Consider the following 15447-nt stretch of genomic DNA (forward strand, 5'->3'; position numbering starts at 1 on the left):
TCCTGTGAACTCTTCTGCCTCGATATCTCCAGCGAGGGCAAACCTGTATGTTCTTTACATGTCATCTACCACCCGCCCGGGGACAACCTCACCTTCACCAAACAACTCATGGACACGATCTCATCCAATGCCGGTCGGCAGATCACTCAAATTTACCTGGGTGACTTCAATCTCCACTGGAACGATCAGAAAGACGCAGTGGTGAATAGTCTCAAAACTTTCCTTAATGCGCTTGACCTCACCCAAATCTGCAACAGCCCGACACACGACAAAGGCTCGATCCTCAACCTTATCATCGCCAAAGAGGACTCTACCCAATTGGGGGCGATCCAACCCTGTGACTGGTCAGACCACCACATTATGACTTTCTTCATCAACGAAAAAGTTAAACCTAACACGGCTCAACCCACCAAATCCAAGATCTGGAAAAGGGACATGAAGAATCCTAACCCTAACTCCCTGCCTTCCCACACCTGCAGTCTCCTCCTTCCCCCTTCGGGTGCCTCTGATGTTCAATCACTGACCTACCTCTTCCTCGATTCTATGAACTCAATCAACGAAGCTGTCCCCCTGCAACTGAAGAGAGTCTCCACCAAGAATTCGAACCCTTGGTATGACGGCAGACTCAATGAAGACAGACGTGCTATGCGAATGGCAGAGCGCACCTGGAGATCTGACCCCTCAGCTCTGCACCTTAAAACGCTGAAGAACAAGAGAAATGCCTACTTTAGGAAAATCGAGCGTTCAAAATCTGACTTCTTCAGCCTCCAGCTGGACCAAGCAAAAAACCGACCAAGAAAACTGCTGTACAAGCCCTAGTCATCCCTCGCATAGATTACGGAATTGTGGCCCTTAGCGGACTCCCCCTTTCAACAACCGCACCCCTAAGAGCCTCCTTGAACGTTGCCGCGAGACTCATCACTGGTTCAAGAAAACATTCGCATATATACCCTGACTTAAAATCCCTGAACTGGCTGCCTTTTGAAGCCAGAATACAGCTGAAATTGCCGTTATGACACACTCGGCAGTACATCACAAGTCACCTAACTACCTCACTCAAAAGCTGACTATACCAGGAGGCTCGAGATCCAATATAAGTACAAAAAATCTACTCCTGAAACCTTGTAGATTCCGGAAGGAAAAAGCATACAAACGCTCCTTCTCAGGAATGGCTCCCAGGATCTGGAATGCACTCCCTCCTGAAACCAGGCTTATCTCCTCCACAGCATTTTTTAAGAAAGAGGTAAAAGCCATCCTGATGGCCAAGTTCACCTGAACTCTATTGTTGCTGGAACAGAGACTTTTGCACCGTTTCTGTATTATTGGTTACCTGATTGTCTATTGGTATTATATTTGTACATGACTGCTATCCTATTATGCTATTTCACTTACTACTGTCTACTATATTGTACCCAATAGTTTGTTTAACCACCCTCTTGTTGCCCCTACCCCTGGTTTCTGTAATTTTTAAGAAAGAGGTAAAAGCCATCCTTATGGCCTAAGTCCACCTGATCTCTACTGTTGCTGGATCAAAGACTTTGCACCGTTCTTATATTATTAGTTACCTGGTCGTTTACTGGTATTATATCTGTACATGATTGCTATCCTATTATGCTACTATATTGTACCCAATAGTTTATTTAATCACCCTCCTGTTGCCCCTACCCCTGTTTCAGTAAAGCGCTCTGATATCTGCAAAGATCTTGTTCGCGCTATATAAAACTTTGAATAAATAAATAAATAAGAAAGAAGGATTGATTCTACTCAATCAAACATACTGTAGAACTATAACATTTATTTTGAAGTTCACATTTAAGTCCATCTCTACACATTCCTGGAAACACCATAAGTATCAAATCAATCCTGCATTAAGTTTAGAGACAGAGTCATACACACACACACACACACACATACACACAGACATACACCTGCCTAAAATCTTACCATAGTTACTGCAAATTGTCACAGATTTTAAATGTGCGGCCATCCTGTATTTCAGTGTTGGACACTGTAATTCGCTTTGACTGTTCAAAATGAAGCTATGCTTACTTGAAGTTGGAACAACAGAGGGGGAACTGCAGATTTTGTGAAATCAGCTTTAATACCGCACCTACAGTGTATCTACTTCTCAAGACCATCTCACATTCTCCCGACAAGAAAAGGCAGGCATCTGCTCGTTAGCGCCTATTTTGATTTAATCATGTTTTTCCTCCACTAGCTGCACTGAGAAACTGAATACAAGTGAAGCGAAAATATATTGAAATTGGATGTATGTGCTTCACTCAAACAGCAAAGTGCTGCTCAGTAGACACTGCCAATCGCATGTAGAATAATTTTGAAGCTTATTATATTTTGCATTAAATGTGTGGTAATTGCATTGGGTTTTGCAGAGTGTTTATTTTCTTTCACAGTATGCATGGACTTCAGGGATCATATGATTAAATTTGGTAAAAAACAATACTAGTTCAGAGTACTATTAGCTAAAAAGCCAGGTTTGGCTGAAAGCGTTTCACCATAATGGGCAGCCTGGCGGTTTTACAGCAGTGGCTCTGCACAAGAGCACGGTGCAAACAAATGAATAGGTCTTTCTAGACCATAGGAAGGACACATTACCTTCTGTGAGTTGAACCAGAAAGGAGCTCTGAAAAAAACATTTATCTACAGCATTAAACAAAAAAAAAAAGCCTCGGATTAGGAACTGTTGTAGTCTAAAGATTTTTGAGCCATGGTGATGAGCAAAGTGAGCACACCTATGGCTTGCTGCAGGTGATTTTAGCACTGCCAATATTACATGAGCATGTTAAATCTATGAAATAGGCATCGGTTCCGTAAATATAATTGTTCCATAAATATTCGCCATAGGCTTCATATTCTGCCTTATTCTCACCTCTGGTTTGCTTCCTTGAGAGCCAAAATTAAGCAATTCAAGACTTGCAGTAGATGACAAGGAGTCCTGAGAATCACATCGCACAGAAGATATCCCATTACTGTGAATAACATCTGCATTGAAGGAAACAGATTGATATTTAGAAGTGACTGATACTTATCTGCAAAGGGAAAAAACAAGGAAATGAAAAACTAGCCAAGTAATACATATTTTGCATACCTCAAGATTCCCACCCATATTTCAAGGCTAAAGTTTCAAAGCCCACCCGGATACAAACTCTCACATCCTAAAATGGCACTACACAACACTATATTTCACAAAGTTTTATGCTTTGAACAAATCAGTTTTTCTGATATTTCCTGTAAGAGCCTTATTATGAATCAGATATTATGAAACTGATAACTAACGGGTGGACGTGTACAGTTTCATAATAATGAAAGTGCTTCTTCAAATGATTTCAAGGTCCAAACAGTTGCATGATAATCCTTACGCTGGTTAATCGAACCTCCACAATATAGAAACAAGCATTAGGAATGCATTAGGGCTCGGGTTTGTTTTAAGTTAGAGATAATGGCATTGTAAATGGCAATGTGTTTTAGGCACTCTGCACTACCACTCTGCACTACCACTCTGCACTACCACTCTGCACTAGCAATCTGCACTAGCAATCTGCACTCTGCACTACCACTCTGCACTAGCAATCTGCACTCTGCACTACCACTCTGCACTAGCAATCTGCACTCTGCACTACCACTCTGCACTCTGCACTACCACTCTGCACTAGCAATCTGCACTCTGCACTACCACTCTGCACTCTGCACTACCACTCTGCACTAGCAATCTGCACTACCACTCTCCACTCTGCACTAGCAATCTGCACTACCACTCTCCACTCTGCACTAGCAATCTGCACTACCACTCTCCACTCTGCACTACCACTCTCCACTCTGCACTACCACTCTGCACTACCACTCTGCACTACCACTCTCCACTCTGCACTACCACTCTGCACTACCACTCTGCACTACCACTCTGCACTACCACTCTCCACTCTGCACTACCACTCTCCACTCTGCACTAGCAATCTGCACTACCACTCTCCACTCTGCACTAGCAATCTGCACTACCACTCTCCACTCTGCACTACCACTCTCCACTCTGCACTACCACTCTCCACTCTGCACTACCACTCTCCACTCTGCACTACCACTCTCCACTCTGCACTACCACTCTCCACTCTGCACTACCACTCTCCACTCTGCACTACCACTCTCCACTCTGCACTACCACTCTCCACTCTGCACTACCACTCTGCACTACCACTCTGCACTACCACTCTGCACTCTGCACTACCACTCTGCACTACCACTCTGCACTCTGCACTACCACTCTGCACTACCACTCTGCACTCTGCACTACCACTCTGCACTACCACTCTGCACTACCACTCTGCACTCTGCACTACCACTCTGCACTACCACTCTGCACTACCACTCTGCACTACCACTCTGCACTACCACTCTGCACTACCACTCTGCACTCTGCACTACCACTCTGCACTCTGCACTACCACTCTGCACTACCACTCTGCACTCTGCACTACCACTCTGCACTCTGCACTACCACTCTGCACTCTGCACTACCACTCTGCACTACCAATCTGCACTCTGCACTACCAATCTGCACTCTGCACTACCAATCTGCACTACCAATCTGCACTCTGCACTACCAATCTGCACTCTGCACTACCAATCTGCACTCTGCACTACCAATCTGCACTCTGCACTACCAATCTGCACTCTGCACTACCAATCTGCACTCTGCACTACCAATCTGCACTACCACTCTGCACTCTGCACTACCACTCTGCACTACCACTCTGCACTCTGCACTACCACTCTGCACTACCACTCTGCACTACCACTCTGCACTACCACTCTGCACTACCACTCTGCACTACCACTCTGCACTACCACTCTGCACTACCACTCTGCACTACCACTCTGCACTACCACTCTGCACTACCACTCTGCACTACCACTCTGCACTACCACTCTGCACTACCAATCTGCACTACCAATCTGCACTACCAATCTGCACTCTGCACTACCAATCTGCAATACCACTCTGCACTACCACTCTGCCAACCACACCTGAATATAATTGAGGCCACTTCTGTTCACCAGCCCTGCCCCTGCTCAATCTGCATACACTAATGGGCAGGCCAAGCGTGAGACTGGGAATACCACCTCTGCCCTTCCAGAAAGGCCGCTCAGGCCTCCACTGGGCCTTTGACACCGCCCAATTCGGCCAACATCTTGCCCAAAAAAGCTGTCCACATCTGCAACTCGGATCCTGGCCCATTGCCCGAGTGCTCGCCTAACTATCCGACCCTGGGCGCCATATGCTATCTATCCCTAGTAGCTACAAATGCCCCCTGTATCAGTAACTCAGAGGGGGAAGGGCATAACTAAGTGCTACTCCTGACACTGTGACTCCGGCAGCTCCACGTGTCCATCTTGCTCCTGAACTGACTTGGAAGTGACGGGCTGCAGCAAATTAATTTCAGTTGTTGAGAGCTGACTGCGATAGACTCAACGTTGTAACTACAAACGCCAGAATAATACGATAGGAGATTTTCACCAATTTTTTTAGATATCTTATCTGCCCAATTCCTTTTCTATACATCTATGAAGTCAGGCGAATAAGGACTTCAAACAGGTTATTCTACTAAGAGACATACAATCATTTTGATTTATGCTGTGTCGCACATTACCACCATATTCAGAATTTTCGTGATTGAGGGTCTCCCAAGATATGATTTTTTATGTCCTGAGGATGGTCTCGGAAACGCAAGAATAGAGACCGAAACGTCGACGATTGCTTTTTCTACCGGATAATAAATTAGATTGTAAATAGGTAGAAAAGCTTTTGCAATTGTTGTATAGAGAATTTTTATAGATCAATTTATTTGTATGTTCTCTTACAACGTTGTTTATCTATCATGTACCCTTGTAACAAATATTAAATCCGAATACTCTTTCATATACACCCTTTCTCTTGCTCTCTTTTGTCTCAAAAAGATCACTGTTCAGTGACAAACAGAAATTAACTTAATAAGACATTTGTCACAGTTGTTGTGCATTAACGGCATCAAATATATCAGGTCGTACAATTGTAGAGATTTAAAATAATATTCGAAACATTAAGACAATTAAAACCCTTGAAGGTTCAATTACCATAACATGTCCACGTGTCACCCGGCACCCGAGCCCACGTCTAGCTGGACAGGGGCAAGTGAAGGGCTGTGGTGCGCACCATGCGGTGCATTATGGGACGGTGGGGGTGTTTGGAGGTTATGAAGATTAACACGCTGAGGGGGGCGGGGTAAAGGTGGGCTGCAGGCTTCAGTTCATTCAGGGAGATGGCTGGCTCAGCAGTGTTTTATCAATCCTATCGTGTGCACTGGATACCAGAACCGAGCTTTGAGGTTCACGAATACCACCATAAAATTCACCCATAAACCCCGCTTGGGAGCTGATACGTTGATGTTTTCAACTTCACGGTTAAAGTTCAGACAGTAACTCGGGAAATAAACACAGACGCACGGAGGGAAATTAAGCCACGCCTATGCTTTAACTCAAAAATACGCATGCATGCATGTAGCAGGTATCTCACACGTACACGTGAAAACGTTGTACGTGCATTCCTGGTAACATATGTGTGCGTGTGCAAACATACTTGAAAACGCACAGATAGTGCCCCAGACGTTGGTATTTGCAGATAGATTTAGCTCTAATCCTCTGCAGGGACATTTGGTATATGTGTTTATTCAGACAATGCAACTCTGCTGGCCCGCGTGCACCAATGCATCGATGCACGTACAGCTCCAGGGTATTATTGCATGTCCATTGGTGCATTAATGCTTGCTGCGGGCCTGAGCCCTATGTATGCATCGACCTATTCATAATGGAATGGTTAAGGCGCACTTGTGGAATAATTGCATCACAAATGTTCCTCACCAGGCTCAAAGTGCACGGAATCATGAACACACGTTCAGTTCATACATGCGGATTATACAGGGGCCGCACCAGGTTCATTCGAGTGCACAGATTCGTCCAAGTGCAACGCCAGAGCTCCTGTGTGTCGGGAATCAGGTGTAGCGCTGTGTTGTACGGATTCGTCCGAGTAGCTTGAAAGCTATGGCTATGCAAGCATTTGCACTAGTGCACATTCAGAGCCATGCGCGTAAGAATGAATTGTATACATGCGAGTCAAAAGCCGTCTGTGGTCTGAATCACAAGCTGTTCATGCGCGCACACAGAGCTGAAGGGAAAAAAAACACAGCAGTGCACACGCTCTGCACAATGGTGAACGCGCCCACAGCATCTGGATTCCATTACAGCACCTCCCTGACAGCTCCTAATTAAGATTAATGGACGGCCGTGCGCGAAACCGCAGAGAAAATGCCAAAAATGGCCGACGGAAATTACAGATAGCCTATCGCGTCAAGGCTACTACAAACACAGCACAGCAAAGACGAATCACTATGCAGATGGCATAAAAACTAAGGAATGTTTCTGGCCCGAGCCCTAAAGAAACTTTTTTTTTTCTTTAACAATAGGCGCTCGGAGCTCCGCCCCCGAGCCCTAAAAAGATACAGGAAAAAAAATCAAAACAACATGACAAGCTTTCTGTATCTTATGGTGGTTACCTTTTTTATTGAGATATCAATATTGGTATGGCTAATACAAATATAAATGATAGCGAAATGTGGTATGAATACCATTAAGATAAAAATGATCAGAAAATTAAATAAAACATATACATTAACCCCTTCGGTGCTCATGACGGAGCGGTTCCGTCATGTCACCCACCCATGGGGGAAACGCTGGCGCTCCCCCATGGGCAGCCCAACATCGTGCCACAAAGGGGGATGGCAGCGGAACATCTTCCGCTGCCACTACCTAGCCCCCCTCTGTGATCCTGTGGCGTCAGCACACACAGCACGCCGACGTCCTCAGGAAGCGCTGAATGCCTGGAAACCATTTGTTTCCAGGAGTCCGTTAGAGGAAGAGGTGAGTTTTTGTGATCCGGTGGGGCCAGATCTGTTCGCATTGAGGCATCTGGGAGAGGAAAGAGTGTTTCCTCTCCCCCGATGTCTCAATGCATGTCATTCCTGCTGCACGATCGCGAACAGCGTCGCGTTCGTGCAACAGGAATGCCCCCCACTACACACCAGGGATGTCTTTTTTTCAGGAAAGGAAGCAACCCCTTGGGCAAGGGTCGCTTTCTAAGGGGAATAATTAAAACTTTCTGCCCCTCCCTGGGGACAGATCGCCCATTTCTTTTGGTGTTTCTGGCCCCACACGGGGGGGGGCAGAAAAGCCCACTAGAGCTAGGGATTTTAAAAAAAATTAGAATGGAAGCGACTCCTTGGGCAAGGGTCGCTTCCAGGGGCCATATTTTTTTTAAAGTATATTCTGCCCCCCGTGGGGCCAGATCGGTCTGTTTATTTGGCCTTTCCACCCAGGAGGGGAGGGGGGGGGGGGGGGTGAAGAAAACCCCAGTAGACACCAGGGAGTGTTTTAAATTTTAAATGGAAGCGACCCCTTGGGCAAGGGTCGCTTCCAGGAGGCTGATGTTTTTCAGTGTGTGTATTCTGCCCAGCAGATCAGTCTTTTTTTCCCAGACTTTCTGTCCCCGGGTGAAGTGGGGCAGAAAACCCCATTAGACACCAGGGACTTCTTTAAAATTAAAATGGAAGCGACCCCTTGGGCAAGGGTCGCTTCCAGGGGGCAGATCTTTTTATGTGTGCATTCTGCCACCCTCCCCCCCCTCCCACCCAATCTCTCCCCCCCCCCCCGGGGCCTTTTTGCCCGGGGGAGGAGGGTGGGCAGAAAATTCACTAGGCACCAGGGATTTTGTTTTATGTGTAAAGGAAATGACACGGTTGTTTCCAATGGGGTAAAATTTGGTTAATGTTTTTTCTGCCCTTCCTGGCGACAGATCTGCCCTTTTTTGGTCTTTCTACCCTAGGAAGGAGGCAGAAAACCATATAAGGCACCAGGGCTTTATTTCTTTAGCAGGGGGGCACATTTCTGTCTGCCCCACCTGTGGGACAGATCGGCCTGGCAGACAACCTCACCCGATCCCTTGGGCAAGATCAGCCCCCATTTTTCTCAGCCTATTTAAAGGCCCATCTGGCAGATTGACCATTTGGGTAGTGACATTAGGTGTTATGTTCATTGTTTTATTTCTTGTGAATTGCAATTGTAATGCTTTATTTCTCCCTTTTTGATCAAGGCTTTTGCTTTTTAAACTGTTCCAGGTTGCGGTTTCGTTACTGGCGATTCTGCTGTTTGTGTAGTTGCATGTGTTTCATAAGAGACTTTTTTGTACAAGGTAAATGTTTTTCATTTCTCTGCACGAATGTGTTCTTTGCAAATGGTGTTATAGCAGTATGTTTGGCTTCTGTTTTTGAGTGTCAAAAACGTTTTGCATTTGTGCTTGATGTGTACTTTGTTGTCTTGTGAGTAATTGTTTTTTTTTTTGCTTGTGTGGTTTTTGCTGTCTTTCTGCAGAGTAGGTGCTGGTGAGTGTAGCTGTCTCTTGCAAGTGAATCGTATAGTTTTTTAGTACATAGATCTTTGTGATAAAGGCACACATTTTATTTACTTACTTATTTTGCACAGTGTTGGTTGTTGTAGACTTGTTTGTGCAGTCTCCTTTCTTAGTAAGGATAATGGCGAGCCGCAGGATTACTGCTCAGCAGTTTGTTGGTATGCTTTTTGAGTCTTCCTCTGATCATGGTTCATAGACTGACTCTGAATCTGAGGCAGAGGAGGGAGTTGAAGATTCAGGCAGTGAGTTTTCTCTCGACATGGAATCATCGGATGATGAAGCTACTCACAGTGCGGATGAAGCTACTCTTAGTGCGGATGAAGTGCCTGTTTTAGAGGAGGACATTGCGGTGCCGATAGTGCAGCAGGAGGCATCTGGGCTGCAGCCTGGGGCTGCAAGGCTTCCAGTTGGAATTGATGACCTCTGGGTTGCCCCAGGCATGGTGCAGCCGGCATTGCCTACCTTCACTGGTGTGCTAGGGTGCAGAGTGAAAACAGAACATTTTTTGCAGATACATTTTTTCCAGTTGTTTATGGACGATGTGTTTTTGGCAGAGATTGTTGAGCAAACTAATTTGTATGCTGAACTGTTTTTGAAGGACAACAGTGCCAGTCTTAGGTCCCACTCTAGAGCTACCCGGTGGACTCCCACAAATCTGGAAGAGATGAAGAAATTCTTGGGTTTAACTTTTTTGATGGGCTTGCTAAGGCAGCCATCAATGTCTTCATATTGGTCTACTAGTCCCTTGATGCCAATAGCCATAATTCCGGCAGTCATGATAGGTATTTGCTTCTGCTTCTGTATTTTGTCAATAATGGTTTAGCGTTGGCACAAGATCACCCCGATTGTGACCGTCTTTTTGAGATTCGGCCTGTCATTGATCCCTTTGTTGATTGATTTTCTGAGATCTATGTTCCAGGAAAAGAAATAGCAGTGGATGAGTCTTTGGTCTTTTTCAAGGGATGCTTGATTTTTAGGCAAGTACGTGTATCAAGAGGGAGAGAGAGGACCAGATAGCTAGTCCAGATCCCCGGTTTATATGTCAATTAATCAAAAAGAGACTAGCTAAGAATGGGGTTGACATGATAATTATATTTTAAGGATCATAGTGACTCAGTTTTTGTTTTGTCAAGGGGTGGTGGCATGTCACGAAGCAGAGCTCCCTGACCTAGATGAGCTCCCTGATTCGGACGGACGGGGTGTCCTTGCTAACGCTTCTTCCTTTCCACCCCGTCCGCAGGATCCTTTGGACGTTTCCTGGATTTCCACGGCTCTGCCTCAGGGACGTGTACCTCTGTATCCAGCCTCTGTGACGCTAGGGGCATGTCCGACAGCACTCGCCCAATCAGGTCAGACGACGTCACCCGATACTGACCAACCGGAGGAGTTGGGGGCGTTTAAGGAAGCCCCGTTCTGGACTGCCGGCGCGAAACCTTCTGAACGCCAGCTGAAGCACGAGGAGGACGCCACGGAGGAAGACGGAGCCGCTGTCGTGGAACCGCTGCTAGGACCCCTGAAGCCGAGTGACGACAAGCCAGGAGGCCAACGATACCACGAGCCGCCCCGCCACACTTCCAGGGGAGAAGTGTGGCTCCACAAGGTACGGGGCCGTTTTCAAGGGTTGTTCAAATCACGGGGTGGGACGGGGTAGTCTGAGGGTGGTCACTATCGTCGTATCTTGCCGGCCGCCTACACTCCCTGACTGATAGGTTATGTGGTAATACCCTGGTGAACCCTCACTACCCTACCCTCCTCTCATCTGTTGTATATGTCGAGCCCAGCCCCTAACGTGGCTGTTTTTCTTTTCCTTTTCTCCGAGTGATCTCCAGCCTGTGGTCAGCTCCCGCTTCCTCAAGACTGGAACCGAAGACCCGGAAACTCCCCCAAAGGAGAGGACCCTCGTGTATTGTTTGTTTCCCCAGGAGACTGTTCTTTAAAGTCTTTGAATTTATCTTGGTGGTGTCAAACCGAATAAAAATAGCTAAAGACATACTGAAACTCGTGACGATTCTCATTCTCCCGACCCCGTTCCCCACAAGTGGTGCCGTGACTCGGATCAACCAGTGAACCACGCCATCCGATACAGAATGGAGAATCTTTTGACCCAAATGGAAGCAGACCGGACTGCATTTTCCCAAGCCATCCAAACGCAGTCCGATAACATTCTAAAATTGGCAGAGGGACAAACACAATTGATGACTGTAATAGGACAGGGAAGGGCTACAGCTCCACCTCCGGGCACTGTCGTTCCATTACAGAAATTTAGCACAGGTGAAGACCCCCTTGCTTTCTTTTTGAACTTTGAAAGAGCGGCGAGAGCTAGTTCCTGGCCGGGTGATAGGTGGCCCTTCTATTTGGCGCCGTTGCTGACTGGTGAGGCCCAGGCAGCGTATCAAGACAGTAAACCGGGATGGAACAACTGCATATGCGGTTGTGAAACAATACATCCTCGATAGGTTGGGTGTCGACGAAGAAACCCATCGATTACGGTTTCGGCAAGAGAAGGGGTCACCCGGGGATTTGCCCAAAACCCTGTTTTTCAAACTAAAGGAGTCTGCCGACCTGTGGTTAAAACCACATGAAGGAAACATCGACGCCATTATGAATAAAGTATATCTTGAACAGTTCATCGAATCCCTTCCTTATAGTACCCAAAGGTGGCTTAAACAACATTCGGGGTTAACCTTGGAGCATGCTATCGAAATGGCTACCTGTTATGCCCGGGCTCAGGGTAAGCCGTACATGAAGGAGCCCGAAAAAAACACTAAAATCATTTCACCTGTCAAAAATGAGAAACGGTTCCAAAAACCCGTTCCCGAACCTCCGAAAGTCCGGTTCCAACGACCTGAACTTCCCAATTCAGGGCCTCAATGTTATGACTGTGGTGAATGGGGACATATTGCTCGATTTTGTCGGAAGAAAAAAGACAGAGAAGACGAACCTATGGACGTGAGCTATGCCCCAAGGTCTATCCTATATGCACAAGAAACCGGAACCACCTTCTATGTACGTGTCTCTTTGAACGGTACTAGTATACAAGCATTACTAGATTCCGGGTGCAAACATTCAGTAATAAGGGAAGAGCTGGTAGACCGCAACTCTCACATTCCAGGGAAACGGGTTAGTATCCGTTGTGTCCATGGGGACGTCAAGGAATATCCTGTAGCTAAAATCACACTTCATACCCCTTCAGGGAAGAATATGGAAGTTGTTGTGGGAGTTATGGCTGGTTTACCTGAACCCATAATCATAGGGACTGATAATCCTTCGTTTAGTACTTTGCTATTGGAGACCCTACAACACCTATCTCTTCCCCATGACACCTTGTTGGCCGCAGAACCATGGGCCCGGGATACTCATTTCAGGACTGCCCAATTGAATGATGCAAGTCTCGCCAACGCATGGCAGGTTGCACGAAGCGGACAGGATCCGACCACTAGGGCTTATCCCACTTTTCTCGAAAAAAATGGTTTACTGTATAGACTTGCCAAGGCTGACGCTGAACCCCAGTTGCTGGTCCCAAATGACTTCCGTGAGCAGATTTTGTTCTTTGGTCATGCCCATTTGCTAGCTGGCCATTCCGGGGTAGAAAAAACGAGTCAATCTATATTGCGACATTTTTTCTGGCCGGGTATTTATGCCCAGGTTCAGAAATACTGTTAGGAGTGTAGAATATGCCAGAAACGGAATCCCTACACTCCGCCTCCTGCCCCGTTGGTACCCATGCCTATTATAGGGGTCCCGTTTGACCGTATCGGAATGGACCTAATCGGGCCTTTACCTAAATCATCCCGAGGACATCAGTATGCCTTGGTTTTGGTTGATTACGCTACGCGGTATCCCGAGGCCTTTCCTCTCAAATCAGCCACTTCAGTAGCAATAGCCCAGAGGCTAGTTGAAGTCTTCTCACGCATGGGTTTCCCAAAAGAGATCGTTACCGATCAGGGCACCCCTTTTGTGTCCCGTTTGATGCAACAAGTATGCAAACAGCTAAATATCAAACACATCAAAACCTCTGTATATCACCCCCAAACAGATGGTTTGGTTGAGCGCTACAACGGCTCCCTTAAGTTGACCCTAAAAAAATTATTGTCGGGTGATGGAAAGAACTGGGATCAGTTATTACCCTTGGCCCTCTTTGTACTTCGTAGCCAGAAACAATCCAGTTTAGGGACCTCCCCATTTGAGTTGTTGTTTGGGAGACCCCCTAGAACGCTCCTCGAGATCACGAAGGATAGCTGGGAAACTGAGGGAGCACAAGAAGCTGAAGCCCTGTTGGATTATACCAGACAACTCCAGAGCAGGCTACATAAACTCAGAACCCTTACTACGAACATTTAGCGGTAGCACAAACTAAACAGAAAACCCTGTATGACCGTGGTACAAAGTGGAGGGTGTTGGACGTAGATGACTGGGTTCTAATTCTGTTACCCTCTTCTACGCATAAAATGAGGAAGGAGTGGCAGGGACCCTACAAAATCCTGAAGAAAATAGGACGTACCACGTATCTGGTCCAGTTAGGAAGGGGCAAAACCCAAATGTATCATATTAACATCCTAAAAAAATGGTTAGGTCCGCCCCCCCCAGTCAGTCAATGTAGTGTCTCCTGTACTCAATACAGAGCATACTGTCGATGCTGCCCCTGTGAATCCTGACTTATCATCGACCCAGCAACAAGAAGTTAGAAAACTACTCTTATCACATTCAGCAGTCTTCTCGGATCAACCGGGTCGTACTCACTTAGCGGAACACAGCATACCTACCCTCCCAAACACAGTGGTGAAACAGAAGCCCTACCGCATTCCCGAGGCAAGACGCTCGGCTTTCCAAGCCGAGGTAGACAACATGCTGAAGGCTGGGATCATAGTTCCTTCCCACAGCAACTGGTGCTCGCCGGTGGTGTTAGTACCGAAACCTGACGGTAGCATCCGCTTTTGCATCGATTTTAGGGCCGTTAACCGGGTGTCTAAACAGGATGCATACCCTCTACCTAGGGTCGATGAATTATTGGAACGCCTTGGGGAGGCTCGGTACATCACCACCATAGATCTCACCAAGGGATACTGGCAGATTCCCCTTGCTCCCAAAGACATGGAAAAGACAGCATTTTCAACACCATCTGGTCATTACCACTTTACGGTACTCCCCTTTGGTTTACATGGGGCGCCAGCTACATTTCAAAGAGTTATGGATACACTGCTGGCACCTCACCTACAATACGCGTCTGCCTACCTGGACGATATTGTGGTGTTTAGCAAAACCTGGGATGACCATTTGCTTCACCTCGAACACATACTGACCAGTCTAAGGGAGGCCAGTCTCCACATCAATGCGAAGAAGTCCCGGTTTGCTTTCCAGCAGGTAAAATACCTTGGGTATCTTTTGGGCGATGGACAAATTAAGCCCCAGATTGAGAAACTGGAAGCGATCAAAGCTCTGCCTTACCCGTCTTCAAAGAAAGAACTCAGGGCCTTCTTGGGATTGGTGGGTTATTACCGCCAGTTCATTGCTCAGTTTGCTAGCCTGGCCGCTCCTCTCACAGACCTCCTTGGGAAAAATATCAAGTCTGCTGCACTCCCCACACCCTCTCTAGCACAGTCTTCGGCTTTCCAAGCCTTGAAGGACGCTTTGACTTCCTCGTCTGTCCTCATTTCCCCTGATTTCCTTAAACCCTTCATCCTCCAGACAGACGCTTCTGGGGTTGGCATTGGTGCGGTCCTTTCCCAGGAAGATGAGACTGGGGCTGAAAGACCCGTGCTCTTTATCAGTCGCAAGCTGTTTCCTAGGGAGCAGGCGTATTCGACGATTGAGAAGGAGTGTTTGGCTGTCCGTTGGGGTGTCGAGAAACTGAGGTACTATCTTGAGGGGAGGCCATTTGTGTTGTACACGGACCATGCTCCCTTGACTTGGCTTCAGCGTAACAGGGGGAACAATGA

General features: G+C 46.8%; 1 protein-coding gene across 6 annotated transcripts in view; it reads right to left on the reverse strand.

Annotated features, from left to right (window-relative positions):
• RGS12 (regulator of G protein signaling 12) overlaps positions 1–15447 on the reverse strand; it is a 691597-nt gene that overhangs the window by 191814 nt on the left and 484336 nt on the right. For all 6 annotated transcript variants that reach the window (XM_086964151.1, XM_086964150.1, XM_086964152.1 and 3 more), the window contains one exon: positions 2888–3000. In XM_086964151.1, the coding sequence (XP_086820277.1) occupies positions 2888–3000 (113 nt within the window). The remainder of the gene's footprint in view (positions 1–2887; positions 3001–15447) is intronic.

The sequence above is a fragment of the Lissotriton vulgaris genome, chromosome 3_2, assembly GCF_964263255.1.
Source record: "Lissotriton vulgaris chromosome 3_2, aLisVul1.2, whole genome shotgun sequence".
Classification (NCBI taxonomy): Eukaryota; Metazoa; Chordata; class Amphibia; order Caudata; family Salamandridae; genus Lissotriton; species Lissotriton vulgaris.